The sequence below is a fragment of the Mus caroli genome, chromosome 2 (assembly GCF_900094665.2).
Source record: "Mus caroli chromosome 2, CAROLI_EIJ_v1.1, whole genome shotgun sequence".
In the NCBI taxonomy this organism is placed as follows: domain Eukaryota; kingdom Metazoa; phylum Chordata; class Mammalia; order Rodentia; family Muridae; genus Mus; species Mus caroli.
Genome location: NC_034571.1, coordinates 9,911,818 through 9,927,670, shown reverse-complemented (window position 1 = coordinate 9,927,670; position 15,853 = coordinate 9,911,818). Strand labels below are relative to the sequence as shown.

Sequence of the window (15,853 nt, the reverse complement as noted above, 5' to 3'; positions counted from 1 at the left end):
GGGGTGCTGTGTGGTAGTGGTGGATTTGCTCTGTTGTTGAGGGGTGCTGTGTGGTAGTGGTGGATTTGCTCTGTTGTTGAGGGGTGCTGTGTGGTGGATTTGCTCAGTTGTTGAGGGGTGCTGTGTGGTGGATTTGCTCTGTTGTTGAGGGGTGCTGTGTGGTAGTGGTGGATTTGGGCTTCCTGGGCTCCTGCCTGCTTGAGCTCCATTTTAGCTTCCTGTGTGTGATGGACAGGGGGGTGGGGCTTGGGCTGTTCTTTTTTTTAGTCAAAATTAGCATTCTCTCACCCCCCCTGCCCCCATAAGTGTATGTATGTATGTGTCCCCAAATTACTAGGTTTGATTTTGGAAGGTTGGAAATACCATCTTCTCCTTTTGTATCCCACAGAAGTACTCAAAGCCTATGAAATAGGCACTAATGTAGTAATACCAGTGGAGAAGACGATCAGTCAGGTGGTGAAGTCCCCCGCAGTTTGGGAGGCCTAGCAAAGGACCTACCTGCTGGGACAGATGCAGTAAGAAGAGAGACAAGTGTTTATCACAGTCCCTGAGTGACTTTGCCATGACCTTCAAAACGCCATTCTTTGTGATTGCTAGCTCTGAGTCCTAAGCTGGCTCATTAATTTGGTCCCAAGGTTTCAGAAACTTTAGCCTTATTTCCTTGGGAGACAGTCATTTTAGGGCTTGGCCACTAGAGGTCACTGTTGAGACGCACATTAGATTTGGGTAACCCCCAGGTCTGGTACCTAAGATTGAAATACAAGTTTGTTTTGTCAGAAGAAATGTTTCTGGCAGCTCTCTGGCTTGGCTTTGTACCACAGGGCATGTTGCTGGTGCCATTTACATAGTGAGGTTTTGTCACATTTACAATAGATCTTTATTAAAAGAGGTGTTTGTTTTATTTGTGTGGTTGTTAAAACTGAAATATATATTCAGTGCCACACACCATTTCCCCCCCTTGAAAAATGCTTTCTTGAGTTAGGAACAATTCTTCTTTCCCCAGTATGTCTAAACAGAAGGAAATGTATTGCTTTCAGCACTGTTCTGTATTGGGTGTATTTGAAAATTTTCCATAGCAGGACGTTCAACACACATGTCTGTGATGAGGTGTTAATTTACAAATAGCCATTAGAATTGGGAAATATTCACTTGTTCACATTCCTACTGACGTTTGTACTAATAAATGGTATTGTGTAAGGAAGAATGCTGTGTGCTATGAGATGGGTCACCTCCAACATGAGTAAAGAAACATCTCTAGGCATTCCTTTCAACATGAAAATCTTTAATTTTGGAAAGTGCTTCTGTGTAAACATCCATCTGAGAATACTGCAAAAAGCTTAAATAAACCAACAGCATCTCTCATTGTGTGGCCTCTACAGGTCAAGCATGGAGCTCCCATCAGTTTGAGCAGTAAACACAGATTGCATCTCTTGTCTTCACAGTCCCTGGGCAACCCTCTGTCTCAGTGTTCCCTAAGTGTGTGGCACTAGCTGTGAAATCGCCTGATTGGATACTTTGAACTTTTAACTGTCATGTGGGGCTTTTCCTGAGATATTGCCAGTTATAGCTATAGTTTTGGGTCTTAGCTGTGGGCTCTATCTTGTCATTTAATATATTGGAAATGGTTAGGCAGTAAACCCAAGAATTATGAGCCAAATCTGAGTTTCAAAAAAGCGATTTCACATTAGTGATAGCTTAGATATGAAATTATAGTGAACAAGAAAATGTTGGGGTATTTTCTTTAGCAATTTCAACTCTTGTTTGTTTGTTTGTTTGTTTTTAGCCACGGGTTGTATTCTGAGGACATAGAAAGCTAAGGCAATGTTCGTAAATTTTATGTAGATGAAGAGGATATGTACCAGGAGTCTCATTGTAAGTGAACTGGGCAGACTAAAGATTAGAAAGAAAAATACAGCAACCTGAAATGTCCAGGTCCAGCTGTAAAGAAGAGAATGGAGCAGGCTTTACAAATGAGATAAATTGAAAACCTTTCTCATAGCCATAGTGGATTGTTGGGATGAGTGAGAAATTTTAACCGTCTCAACTCATAAAAATGACCTTCAGCATTCTCCCAAGACCTTGCTGCTCCTAGGTCTGCTGTCCTCCCCTCTTTCATATCTTATCTGTCATCCTGCATGCAAAAGACTCCTGCTCCTGGGCCTGGGTGAAGTTAAAGAGGAGGGGGGATATGCAAAATAAATCTCCTGTGCCATGAATCTGTCTCGTGACAGTATCAAAACAACTTGCTGTTTGCATCTTAACAGAGCACAAATGTATTTATAACACAGAGGCTTTGATCAATAGCTTATTTTTTTAATTAGTGCACATTTATCAGCTTGTTACTGTGCCATCGTTTGAGAGATTGGAGTTGAAAAAGTATGCACACAGTATTTTTGAGCCTGACAGCTATTAATTAAACAATATCTCTCTGTTGGTCCCTGTCGTCAGGTTACCTTGAAAAATTGCCTGCAGTTGGCCGCGTGCTGTTATTTTTGGCTTTAATAAGCTGGCATGTGAGGTCATCACGTGTGAGAGTGATCCAGGCCCAGGCTGGTCCACAGGCCTGGGTACAGTCAAAGGAGATTTGGCTCCCAAGGGCCTCACTCTCAGCTGACAGACCCTGGTCTTTGCTGTCTGCTTGCTGCTGGCTCTCGTGACATCTCACCCTCAGCTGAAAGCCCATGTTCCTTTTGGTCCCTTGGCTGCCAGTTCCACCACCTAAAATGTGCCTACTTTAGTATCCTTTTTCTTGGGACCTGTTCTATGCTAAGGAGGAAGCTCCCTGAAATGCAACATGTTAATTCTCCATGATACAGTTTTAAATGGGAGGGCATCAATTACCACAGCGTGAGTGATATGACAGGCTGTGAGGACAGTTATGTGGGGTAGATGAGCCTGCTACCTTCCAAATTGCTGTCCTGTTTCCATCCTAGGTTCTGATCTTGAAGAGGTTTTCTTTTTATTCACAGTTGAACGCCTGTCAAATACAAGTGACTTAATAGCAAAATAGAACATGCATACAATGTTCTCTGATGAGGTAGGAGCCAAGGTTAAATTGAGCACAACAGAAATCACACACACACACACACACACACACACACACACACGAGAGAGAGAGAGAGAGAGAGAGAGACAGAGACAGAGAGAACAAAGGAAGTGTGTATACATAGCCTAGGATGTGCAATATACAGGTGTATGTATTTTAATTATTCTTAAATTATTGAGCTTTGTTGTTGTTGTTTTAAGAATTAAAGCAAAACTTAGCATAGTCCCTTCAGAAGCATACATGGTGCCTGTGATGTCACTGGCTTTGGATCCTGCTCTGCCCATACATCAGTTCTTTAAGCCCATGCATCTCAGGTTTGGAAACCACAGGACTGGAGGAAAGGCAGCAGTGGTGTATTTTCAGAGCCGATAGACTTGATGCTGTTTCTTGAAGAAAGTTTTCCAGAACGTTCAAAAGATGATTTTCTAAATGAGTGAGAAGCAGATATAAAAAGTGCCAGTAGGCACCACCTGATTTATTAGCTTGAATTTACATTTAAAAATAAGATTGCATTTGTAATCTTATAGCCCACCCCCAGTCTTGAGTGGAATGTGCCTATACATATATACGTATATATTAATTTTTAAGTAATAAAATTCCTGTGACCACTTTCGCTTTCTCTGTTACTCAGTCCAGTAGGACAGACTTGTCCTGGTGTGATTAATTGTTGACAGAATTTTGACCTTCTATTCAGTCTGAACTGTCTTTTGTATGATTTTTTTCCTAATTTTTATTTTCAGTATCCTTTCTCCTCACCTCTATGTTCCTTCTTCTCTTTATGTTACCACTTTCATCTCTGAAGTCATAGCTGCTATGCTGTCCGTCAGAAGGCTTAGATGAACTCCCCTTGTTTCTGTGAAGCCCTCTTCTCCTTCAAAATAAACCACGACCATGTGGTGTGTAAAACAGAAGGCTCTCCACAGTCCATCAGGTTGTGGAGGACAGCACCCCACATATGGAGTTAACTGAGAATTAAGCAAGGCGAAAGATAGCATTCATCAAACTGTACCCTTTGTTAAGTGGAGGAATTACACTTAATGTGGTTAAATAATCAGAGTCAGAGGTTCTGAGTCTTCTGCACCCTGAGCCTCTGCACTCCCATCTCCCCTGGCTACTTCTTTAAGTGATTTATGTGTGCACTTTAACTGTTCCAGGCAAGGGAAACCCAGTGCTTAATGGACCGAACACTTCTGTGGTTCTGATCTTTGTTTCCGTTAGACCAGGCAGACTTGCCAAGGTTGGAGGGTGGTTTGTGTGTCTTGTTCTGTCTCTGGCCATCTTTGTCACCTCCCCTGTCTTCCCTGTTCACGGAATCACCCCTTTCCTCAGCCTCTAAGCACATGGTCTGATAGGCAGAGCACCCCCTGCGGCCTCTCCGTGGCCGTTCTCAGCTGTAAAGAAAGGCAGAAATGTGGGCAAACTGTGCTCTGAGCAAGTGCTGACGGTTGGACTTAAGTGTTATCTGCCGCTTATTGTTCATAATCACACCTGAACATACATGTGTTCATATACTACATTATATTAACTATACTATTATAGTGTATTGCATATAGTAAAGCATCCGCATCAAGGAGGCTGAGCAGGTTGTTTACGCCCCAAGCTTGCTTCCTCTGTTGATGGAGGATGTGTGTCTTTTTAATTTTTGTCTCGTGTTTCTCTTCGTGTTTCCAAACTTTCGAGGTATTTTCTGTAGCAGGATGTCTGTCCTGATCTTCCGTTTCACTAGACGTCACTTCCTCTCCCCGGCTTCCAGGGCTGTTTCTCCTTCCTTGGATGTGATGGTCCCAACCAGCTCCCCAGGCAAAGCTAGCTGCTGATGTGTGACTGAGTTAGTGGGGAACCAAAACCACACCACGTGTGATGAGGAGCATATTTCTTTCCTGCTAAGCTAATGCAGACTTTAGGTGCCAGTCAAATTGTGTCTGCTCAGAAGGGAGGCAGTCCGTGCCCGTCAGATCTTTAGGAGTTGCGTGTGGTTGTGCATGCCCTTTTTGTAGCTCAGGGACGTACATTTTTGCCTGTTTGGGTTCATATTACAAACCCATTTTATTGCTTGTTTGTTACAAATTCCTCCTAGTTTTTATATAACTGATTGTTCACTTTGTAGCTGGTAAGAGGGGGACACCACAGTTGTGTGTCTGTGCAGTGGTTAACTCAGGAATTTTTTTTGTTTTGTTTTGTTTTGGTTTTGTGGTTTTGTGGTTCATAAAACTGTTTAAGCTGCAGAATCCTAAGGAGGCCCATGGAATGTGTGTACCCTTGGGCACACGTGCTCAGCAAGTCCTTGTGGATGAGCCACAGGTAGAATTGCTTTAGTTACCTGTATGTCGAATAATATTTGGGGAGACGGTGGCCTTTATTAAGGTAGGCGCTTAGATAATTGGCGAATTTTTACTTTTACCTTGAGGGCCATCTAGAACCTGTTAAATGAAAACTTGCTTCAGTGTTTCATAAACTTTATGTTTTTAAATAACCTATAACTACCGTAATTCACTGCTTTAATAGCTGCTTTGGAGAAAATCCCATAAAATCTGTGAAGCACAACATGATTAGTTCAAACTTCAAACTCGAACAGTAATATATAATCATTTCATTATTCACCTTGTGTTTTTGGCCAGAAAGCAAAGGTAATTAATCACCATAAGTCCAAATGACCCTTTTTATTTGCATATAAAGTTTCCAGAATCATGTGAGAGTTAAGATCTCTTTCTTACATAGAGTCATTGAAATGGCACGTAAGGCTAGGATTCCTGGTTTGCTGTAGGAACCAGCACATATGTAAGGAGTCTGGACACTGCGTCTGGTTGGAATATGGGGCTGGTCTCTAGCTGTGTTGGGTAAGGATTGACGGCTCTGTGACTTGACTTTCACCAGCAATTCCACACAGATTCTGTGGTGTTGGCTTCATTCAGGCTGCAGAAATTGCTACCTGTCCGTCTTTTCTAGAATGGTTAGATCGCTCCTGTTATATATCCTGAGAAGCCTTGCTTATTTTCACGTATTATCCTGTTGTTGGTAGCATTTCTTTATCTTTCTTGTAGGAATGAGCTAACTTAGTATTCTTCACTACTCTTTACTCTTTCAAAGAAAGGCTGTAAAAGCCTAGAGTGTAACGAAATAACACCACATTTACATTCTTTATTGCAGCATCCAGAATACTTATGTTTACATTTTTATTGGTTATTGTGTGTGTTCATGGTATGTGTCTGTGTGTGTCTCTCTGCTTGTGTGTCTGTGTGTCTCTTTGTGCATGTCTGTGTGTGTCTCTGAGTATATCTGTTTGTGCACATGGTGCATATGTATATACGCATCTGTGTGTGTCTATGTTTGTGTATATCTGTGTATGTGTCTGTGTGTATGGATATCTGTGTGTGCATGTCTGTGTGCATCTATGTATGTGTGTATCTGTGTGTGGTGGGGTGGGTAGGACAAACAACATACAAAGTCACTGAAGTACTTCAACCAGGAACAAATTCATAATGAGCAAATGTGGTCCAGTAGAGACAGGTCAGGTGTTGTATGGCAACACTTGTGTATGTATCTATGTGTGTCTGTGTGTGTGTGCATGATGCGTGTGTGTCTCTGGGTGTATGTGTGCATGGTGTGTGAGTGTGTGTGTGTGTCTCTTTGTATATCTGTGTGTGTCTGTTGCATGTCTGTATATCTGTATGTGTATATATATGTGTGTGTATCTGTGTGTGTGTATCTGTGTGTGTGTGTAAGTCTCTGTATGTGTGTGTTGGGATACACTTGCTTTGATGTGCATGGAGGTCAGAGGACAGCTTTGTGGAGTTGGCTCTCTCCTATCTTTATGTGGGTTCTGGGAAGATCAGACTCAGCCTCTTAGATTTCCGACAAGTGCTTTACTCCTCAAAGCATCTTGCTGCCCCTCCAACACACCTTTAATGCGCTAGGGTTTTTGAAACAGTGCTGTATGTTTTCATCTGTTTTGACCTCTCCAGGGTGATATTGTTGGGGGCTGTTGGATCTGGGTTAGGTGGTATCTTTGTGTCGCTGGAAATGGACAGGAGGGGACAGTGTTCAGCCTCCTGCCTCAGCAGACATGTGTACCCCCAAAGCCCTTTGTTGTAAGGCAGGCAATCGGCCCTGTGCGGTGCCTGCTCCAGGTTTCCCTCTTCTTGTCCTTGTGGGAATTTGCATTCTATCGGTGGCTTCCCATAAAGGAAGTTAAAGCTGAACCACGAATCTGCTTCTTTGAAACGTATGAGGGTTGGGTTTGGTTTCTCAGCTCAGCAGTCACTGGAGCTCAAAACAGCTCTTGGTTCTTCTGTAAAAGTCATCGGAGTCTAACTCTCACAACACTGAAGTTTGGTGGTGGGGCTGTGGGGAAGGTCATCTCCGGATTTTATGCCCTTGCTTCTCATGAAAACCCACGTTCTGTGCTGCTCCTGACTTCCTGGCAGCGTGGGTGTTAGCACAGCACGCCATCTATTAACTGCCCTTCTGGAACTACAGGAGAACCACTGTCAATACTCACCATATGGCTCTAAAGACCAATCCATGGCTTCCTGACCCCTCCGTGGGCTGCACCTAGGCAGAGCTCCCATCCTTATGTTTTACTTGATGCCTGCTGTTCCCAGAGCCTGTCATTCTTCAGAGTTTTGTTTCTTAGTTTTGGGAGCCCAAATGCTTTCGGTCAGAAAGTCTCTGGAATGGTGGTACCTGCCCAAGGCAGTCTGCATGATATGTGCTCAACTACCCAACATGCTGTATGTAGTGCAGCCCTGGTGTTGCCCTACAACACCTGACCTGTTTCTACTGGACCACACTTGCTCATGATGAGTTTGTTCCTGGGTGACATAATTCAGTGACTTTGTGTGTTGTCTCTCCTACCCACCCTACTGTTTTCATCAGGAAAATCTCTGTTGAGGAAGCAGGCCTTGACTGAAAATGTTGTCATGGTAGCATTCAGATTGGGTGGATTGGTCCCAAAGGCTTTGTTGTTGTTGTTTTGTTTTTCCCTTTTCTGCTTTTCCTCACCCCTCAGGCTCACTCTTGATTTGGATAAGGTTGCTTATATAAAAACTCTCACTCTAATTATATGATGTGGGCATCAGCATTGAAGAAATGATCTTGATATCAACAAGAGTTTGCAATATTTCCCAATTCAGCATCCCGTGGAACCATGAGAAATGCAGGCTCCCGAGTCTGTCCCCACACCACAGAGATAAATGTAGGTCGCTTTGTCTGTGAATATATTGCTAGGAGATTTGTACTCAGTGTCTTAGGGCCCACAGCCTTAGAGCAGCACTAGCCAATAGAATGCTCTGTAGAGGTGACATGAGGAGTGCAGAAGCCATGGGTCACTTGGGCTTTTCAAGTCTGACCAATATGACCAAACACTGAGTTTCTTTTGGCATGTGGTTTCAATGGTTTCCAGCCTGCCCTAGTTGGATGGGAAGGCATGATGGAATGACTCAGCCGTGATGACAGAAACATGTGGCATAACATCACATGGCTCTGAACCGGGAAGCAGAGACAGCGGGGTTGGAACCAGGGGCTGTCATCTTCAAGGCTTGCTCCTTTTCAACAAGGCCACGCCTTCTCAACACTCCACAGGCTCCCTGAACAGTGCCATTCGCCAGGAACCAAATGCTCAAACCCTGAGTCTGTGAGAGCATTTGAGATCTTAATCATAACCATATTTTTTTCCAGTTTGATTTAACTAGTGGTTACCCACTGGGCAGCCCTGCTCCACAGAAGGATTTTTACTGTATGGATAAACTCCCAAAGTGTTTTAAGATACATTATCAGCCACTGAATTACGAATTTTTCATCACAGAACAGAATTCTGCAAGAGTGGACAGCCTTACTTTTCCTTTTGCTGGAGCCGTTTGCTTCTTGCCAACTGGTTGAATAAAACTCTTCTTCAGAGTCACTGCTTGGCTGTGTAGCTTCTGCCTGTTGTAACCATAAAATGGTGAGGGCCTGGAGAGATGGCTCAGAGGTCAAGAGCACTGGCCTCTCTTCCAGAGGACCCAGGTTGGATTCTCAGCACCTACATGGCAGGTCACAACTGTAATACCAGTTTTAGGGTAACTGAAGCACCCCCTCTGGCCTGCACAGATATTAAGCATGCATTTGATGCCTAGACATACATGCAGATAAAATACCATATACATAAAATAAATCTTAAAAATATATCTCATGTGGTGATTGAATGTCCTTTAAGGAGTCGCACCTTTCCTCGGGAATGGCACTAGCTACTGATTTCTGTCCATGATTTTTAAAGTGAGGTAGCGAGAAGGGGTGCAGTATGAGGCTTCCTGCCCATGGAAATGTGCTATTAGTGGGCTGGAGCTTACTTTGTAGTTCTTAAACTTGCTCTCCTCCCTCCTGCCTTAGCCTGCTGAGTACTCTATTACAGGTGTGTAACACCATGCTGGCCCTGATAACCTTAGACTCATAAAATGTTGTCCCTTAAAGACAAGCTGACAGGACCTTTCAAGTCTCCCAGGGATCCTTTTGTAACTTTCTGGACACTTTGGAGAATTCTTGTTGAATTGCTGAGTCTAGCCAGAAAATAAAATAGACAAGCCTCTAAGGTAATGTTCAGGTTTTGTTTTTGTTTTCCATTAAATAAAACTTGAAGGAAGAGACAGGGCTGTGGTGGGTGGGTTAGTCTGAGATTGTTAGGAACCGAGAAAGTACTCTCAAACAGGCCCTGGGCTTAATATCTGGACTGAAAGGTCCCCAGAGGTGGTGTGGTCTTCCCATTGATACCGAATGTCCTTTGGGAGCCTAGGAACCCCAGAGAGCAGTCAGGGACTTTCTCCCAAATCTAGCAACTGAAGTCTCAAAATTAGAGGAACTGTCATTGACAAGACAGAAAATGCTACTAAGTTCTTTGTGACAAGCAAAGTTCTACATGACTGAGCATCCTAATTGGGGACCCCAGTGTTGCATTATTTAAATCTGTTATCATTGATTTTCAACAACTCTTCTCTTCTTAGACTCATAAAATGTTAAAACCAGGCAGAGGAGGATTTAAAATGACTACAATCCATCTTTCTCATTTTATACTGAAGGAGAAAGAGACCCAGAAAGCTTGTCTGTTAAGTAAGGAGACATAGTAAGGAAGGCAGAATCAGGAGGTGTCTGTGTCAGCCTATGATGCCTTGGATCAGATACCTCAGTTTCTCCACTGCTTCTGTGTGCTCAGTTCTGTTGTCAATAGACACAATGCTCACACACCAGATACCTCACAAGTAGATGGAGCAGGGTTTCCAAGTCTTGTGCGTGTGTGTGTGTGTGTGTGTGTACGTCTGCCTGCCTGCCTGTCTGTCTGTCTGTGTGCTCATACTTACATGCTACAGTGAACATGTAGAGGTCAGAGGATAGCCTCTCAGACTCATTCACTCCTTTATACCATATGGATCCTCAAGAAATGAATATAAGTCACCCACCTTGCCAGGTGCCTGTAACTGCTGAGCCATCCTGCCAGCTCCATTAATTATGTTTTCAAAAGTTTTTTTTCTCTTTCTTTCTTTCTTTCTTTCTTTCTTTCTTTCTTTCTTTCTTTCTTTCTTTCTTTCTTTCTTTCTTTCTTCCTTCCTTCCTTCCTTCCTTCCTNCTTTCTTTCTTTCTTTCTTTCTTTCTTTCTTTCTTTCTTTCTTCCTTCCTTCCTTCCTTCCTTCCTTCCTTCCTTCCTTCCTCCCTCTCTCTCTCTTTCTTTTTCTTCTTTTTTCTTTTTCTTTTTTTGCTGAGGTGTCCCACAGGGAATATTCCAGGAGAGACTTTTGACTGGTGAAATTTTACAGCCACCTCTTCTTGATAGTTGGCATTGTCTGTGCCATGTATGCATGTGATTTATTCACTGTGCACTGTGTATTGCTAACCCTTTACATTTGTCATGGTTTTGTTGGGATTAGCTGGCTTTCCAAACACTGCCTCCATTTCTACTTTAGATTACGATAACCCTTCATTTATAAGTTGCTTTTTTTATATATATAAATAGCATAGGATGGCTCTCTTTACCCACAAAAGATTCACTCTGCTAGATGGCAAGACTAGAGAGCATCCTGCATATTGTTAGCATTCTCTGATTTTGGTTGGATGAATGGTCCTCTGTCCAGACAAGTCTGAATGTTATATTCTTTCTATTTTTACCGTGGCTGATGAAAAAATTCCGTAGTTTACAGGGAAATATTAGCTATGCATTTTTTCTTTCCCTTTCAGTGTGAATGGAGTCTTAACACAACACATTCAAATGCACACCAAAGGCTGGGAGAGGTTTGGTAAATTGAATGTGGGGTTATTGTTTGTGTCCACAAAACAAAGTCCTAAATCACATTTAACATAATTGGTGGCTTTAAATTGGACTGCTTTAGCTCAGAGAGTGAAATAATCTCTCATCCTGTCACAGAGGCGCTACCTTTAGACCAGCATTTAATTGCATTGGCAGGGTAAGTTTGGGGAGGCAGCAGTAATTCTGGCCACATTATTCTTGGTTTGTGGCTAAATTGAGATCATCATTTTCTCTTGGTTTCAGTAACTTTCTTTATTGCTCTTCAAGCTAATCCGATCACTACAGTGAGCGTAGGCTTAGTGATAGCTCCAGGGTGGACAAGGGGAAAGGGTTAGGTCTTCAGTCGCTGCCCTTCACCTCGGTCAGTGGAGGGAACATGTGACCCTGAGGGTAAAGTTTGATGGCTTTCTCAGTAATTGCTCATATAAACTGAACACCATTTATTTACACAAAAGCATATGTACCTGAAATATGCTTGCAGCCACTCTGTGCAAGCTAGGCTCTTAGTATTGTATTCGTATCTATCCACAGTCACTCTGGGATCCTTCCCAGCTGCCCAGACTATTTCACAAAATATTGGTCCCTTCATCTCCACCCATTTTGAGGGCTAATACAAAGCTCTATCATGGGACCACTGCTACCTGTCCATGGCTCTGGTATACTCCAGTCTTTATCTTTTATGTCCCTCCTTTCAGTGAAAGCATGTCCTTTTCATTGTCCCAAGCAGTCCCTTTTAAAGAAATTAGGTCATCCATACCTGGGGTATTTCTGAGTGTTGAAAATGGTGACTCAGAGTGAACATTAACACTGGACCCTTTTTCGTTACTTTATCTCTCCTGGGAGTGACCACGTGCTGGTCTTGGGATGGCTGTTTGGCTCCATATCTCAGATGTTTAGAATTTTCCTAGAGCTATGCAAGGGTCCTAAGTACAAGCACTCCTGACCCTGCGCTTAGACTTAACCCAGAGCAGTAATGCAGAGTGCCCTTCCCAGCCTTCAGGGCAGATGGAGAAGAGGGAACTGGCAGGCTGGGAGGGAAACAGGTTGATATAAGATGTGGCCCACGTGTTTGTACTGGACAAGGCCACATTGCTATTCCTAGTGATCTGGAAAGTTTGGGTATTACAGTTTCCATGAACCATGGGCAAGCTGCATATGCGTGCTTATAGAAAATCAAATAGCAAGTAGGCTAGATAAATGACAAAACATTGAAGAGTCTCTCTCTCTCTCTCTCTCTCTCTCTCCCTCTCTCCCTCTCTCCCTCTCTCCCTCTCTTTCTCTCTCCTGTGCTATCAACTTGGAGTGGAACATTTGTCCTTCAATGTCATTGGAAGTTGATTAGATGAGCCCTGGTTACCAGAATCCAGAAATTCTCAAGTCCTTTATATAAAAGGACACATTATATGCACGTATCCTATGCTCATTTTCCATGCACTTTGAATCATTGCTATATTATGTACAATATCTAATAGCTTGCAAATGCTCATTAAACTGCATCCTCTAGGAAGTAATGACAAGAAGAGCCAGCTGTATAAGGTCATTACAGATGCACCATTTTCTGTAAATATCTTTGGTTGATTGAGAATTCTGGATGTGATTTAATAATAGGGAAACCCAGCTTATGTATGGATTAGATGGTCACCTTGGATTGCCATGTCACTTCCATTTGAAAGGGGAAAAAGTGCTGCTCGTATTTTGTGTACCCCAAATTCATTCAACATTTCTGCCCTCAATGTAGAGATACTGAGGGTTGGCTCTACTTTTAAGGCTCTTAACTTGTATTCAAATGGTAGACTATAGATAAGGAAATGCCTTGTGGGTCCCAAGCGGATATCTTCATCTGTGAGCTGCACACTCTGTTCACAGCATGCTGCTGAGTGGGCTCTTTGAATTTTTATGTAAGAATGTATTGATCAATTGTTAATTTGTGTGTGCGTGTGTGTGTGTGTGAAAACAAAAAGGACAAAAATCAGAAAGGAGGAACACTGAGTATTGTACTATTTCAACTTGAGCTTTAGCTGTGACTGAGTTCAATGATAACAAGGACAGCTCCACAGATACGGGATCATTTAAGAACTTGAGTGTACCCTCCTTCATTGGGGTTAGCTGTCTTCGGCTGGCAGTTCAAAGCAACCACAAGGAAGAAAATAACTTCAGCTGTTATGCTTGTAGTGTGGAAGTGTGTGCTGTGTACTCCCTGAGAGGCTGCTGACAGCGTGGGTCTCATGTCTTCCTCCTTTCTGCTTTCAGCCCCTCTGTACCTCAGAAACAAGCCCTGCCAGGTAGTTTGATCTAACCAGACAAAAGGAAACACTTACGTTCCACCTGGCCAAGAATTTTTACCCACGAAAGTAAGAAAACCCACAGAATGTATGTGGACAACGCTGGGGTTTGACCTTACTTGCATTCGATAGGGAAGTGTGTGGCTAGCATCCTTTGCCCCTTGAATTCACATGCAGCATCTCCATCCCTATAGCTGTGCCGCCAAATGTAGCGGAACTGAAGAACTTGGAGGTACTAAACTTCTTCAACAACCAGATCGAGGAACTGCCCACCCAGATCAGCAGCCTCCAGAAACTCAAACACCTGAACCTTGGGTGAGTATTGGAGGAGCTTGAGGAAATCTCCGCCAGGTAATGAGCTGAAGCCAATGCATGCTGTGGGGAAGGAAGGGGAAGCGCTTATATGATTATCACATGGGAGTAGTGAGTTTCTAATTGCTTTTAATGTGTCAGGTTTAAGAAAAGGCTTATTATTTTAATATTTCCTTTCAGTCCTCTCCATTAGTGCAGATCCAGTTAAAGCTAATTGAGAAGCTAATTGTTGGCACAACAAGGAATCTTTTCATGATATTTTGTTTCCAATAAAATGTTATGTCTGTTATGTTGGCCAAGGAAGGACTGACTTGCATAGAATTAATTGTTCAGATAAGCTGGACTACTGTTGGCCTGTTTTCTCTGTGTATTACATAGAAATAGTTAGAAAAACACCCTCCTTGCATGCAGTGGCCCCTCATCTTGCACTGTGACTTCAAGGTGTTCTTCGGTGTTGTAGGGATGGGGGACAGCCGTACACTTTTACACCAAGGTGAAAAGAGGGAAGTTTATTCATCAGTGAGCTGTAACAGTCCCTTGCATCTGTATCCTGCTTGGCAGTTGTCAGAGTTCTTGTGCCGGCCCTTGACCCTGTGCACGTTTGTGAGGTGGAGATGCTTGGATTCAGCACTTGCCTTTCCTAGATAGGCAGTCAAGCTCTTCTCAAGAGCTTGCTCCTGATGCGCTCCTGATTACCTCTGACTTTGGTGGCTGAGTGCAGTAGAGACCTCTATCGATTTGGGTCCATCAGACCCCCTGGATGGCAAGTGGAACTTTGGCTTTTGATTTCCATCTTCCCTGTCATAGCTGTTAGCTGAAACTGTCCATTCATGTCTCTGTGCAATCCAATCTATGCATTCAGTTGTAGCCACTGGATGTTGTCGTTATATTAGTGAGCTAAATAGGGGGTGGGGTGGGGTATGCTGGGTATTTATCAGTCTTATATGGGGTTTGTGGATTCGTGGTTAGTCCATTCTTTCCATGAAGGATTTGGTTCGATGCTCTTGTGTTGAAGCTCAGTTTTGAGAGATCAGCTTTGCAAGATCAAAGAGCTTCTATTTGCTAACTGTGAGAGGAAGAAGAGTGAAAAAGAGAGAACCATGTTACTTCAAATGACAGTGTTTTCCCTTGCTGGTGTTCATACTGGATCCCCATCAAGAAAACAGAAAAGAAACGGTTGTATATTCTTCCTTTTGAGGGTTTTTTTTTTTTTTTTTTTTTGGAGTTTGAAGATTGCTAAGTCCTACTACTGGAGAGATAGCTCAATGGGTAAGAATGCCTGCTTTGAAACCAGGAGGGACTAAATTCAAACCCCTAGCACCCATGTAAAAGCCAGGATTTTCCTTGTATACCTATAATCTTGGCACTGGGTTTATGAAGGTAGACAGGGTCCTGGAAGCTTGGTGTGGCTAGAAAGCCTAGCCAAGAAGGCAAGCATTAGGCTCAATGAGAGAACTTTTTCAAAAGATAAAGTGTAGACCGATTAAGGAAGACACATACTTTATGTTCTTCTCTGGCCTGCATAGGGACACACACAGGTATATACACATATACATAAACTACACACAAATACACACACACACACACACATTTACTGTTAAGATGTCCTTATATAGAATTATGAAATACATATAAAACATATGTATATATGTTGGTATACAGCATATACACATATGTACATACATATACATATATATATTAGTGTATTATAAGGATGTTCATGAACAGCTCATATTTGGATAGCGTGAAATTAGGAATATAACCTGATGCATGTTAATCAGGACACAGCATTAGTGATTATCATCATGCTTCACTAATTTGTTCATTTATTTCTTTACTATGTAAGTGCTCATTCTATGTCAGTATTGCTGATAGGGGGTCAGAAATGGGTGTCATGGTGTGAATCTTAGGATTGGGGCAGGGTACACTGTCATTGAGCACAGT

The 15,853-nt window shown here is 42.7% G+C and overlaps 1 protein-coding gene across 2 annotated transcripts in view; it reads left to right on the top strand.

Moving 5' to 3' along the window:
- The window catches only part of Rsu1 (Ras suppressor protein 1), a 188,558-nt gene that overhangs the window by 32,749 nt on the left and 139,956 nt on the right, over positions 1-15,853 (top strand). For both annotated transcript variants that reach the window (XM_021149442.1, XM_021149446.2), the window contains exon 4: positions 13,792-13,912. In XM_021149442.1, the coding sequence (XP_021005101.1) occupies positions 13,792-13,912 (121 nt within the window). The remainder of the gene's footprint in view (positions 1-13,791; positions 13,913-15,853) is intronic.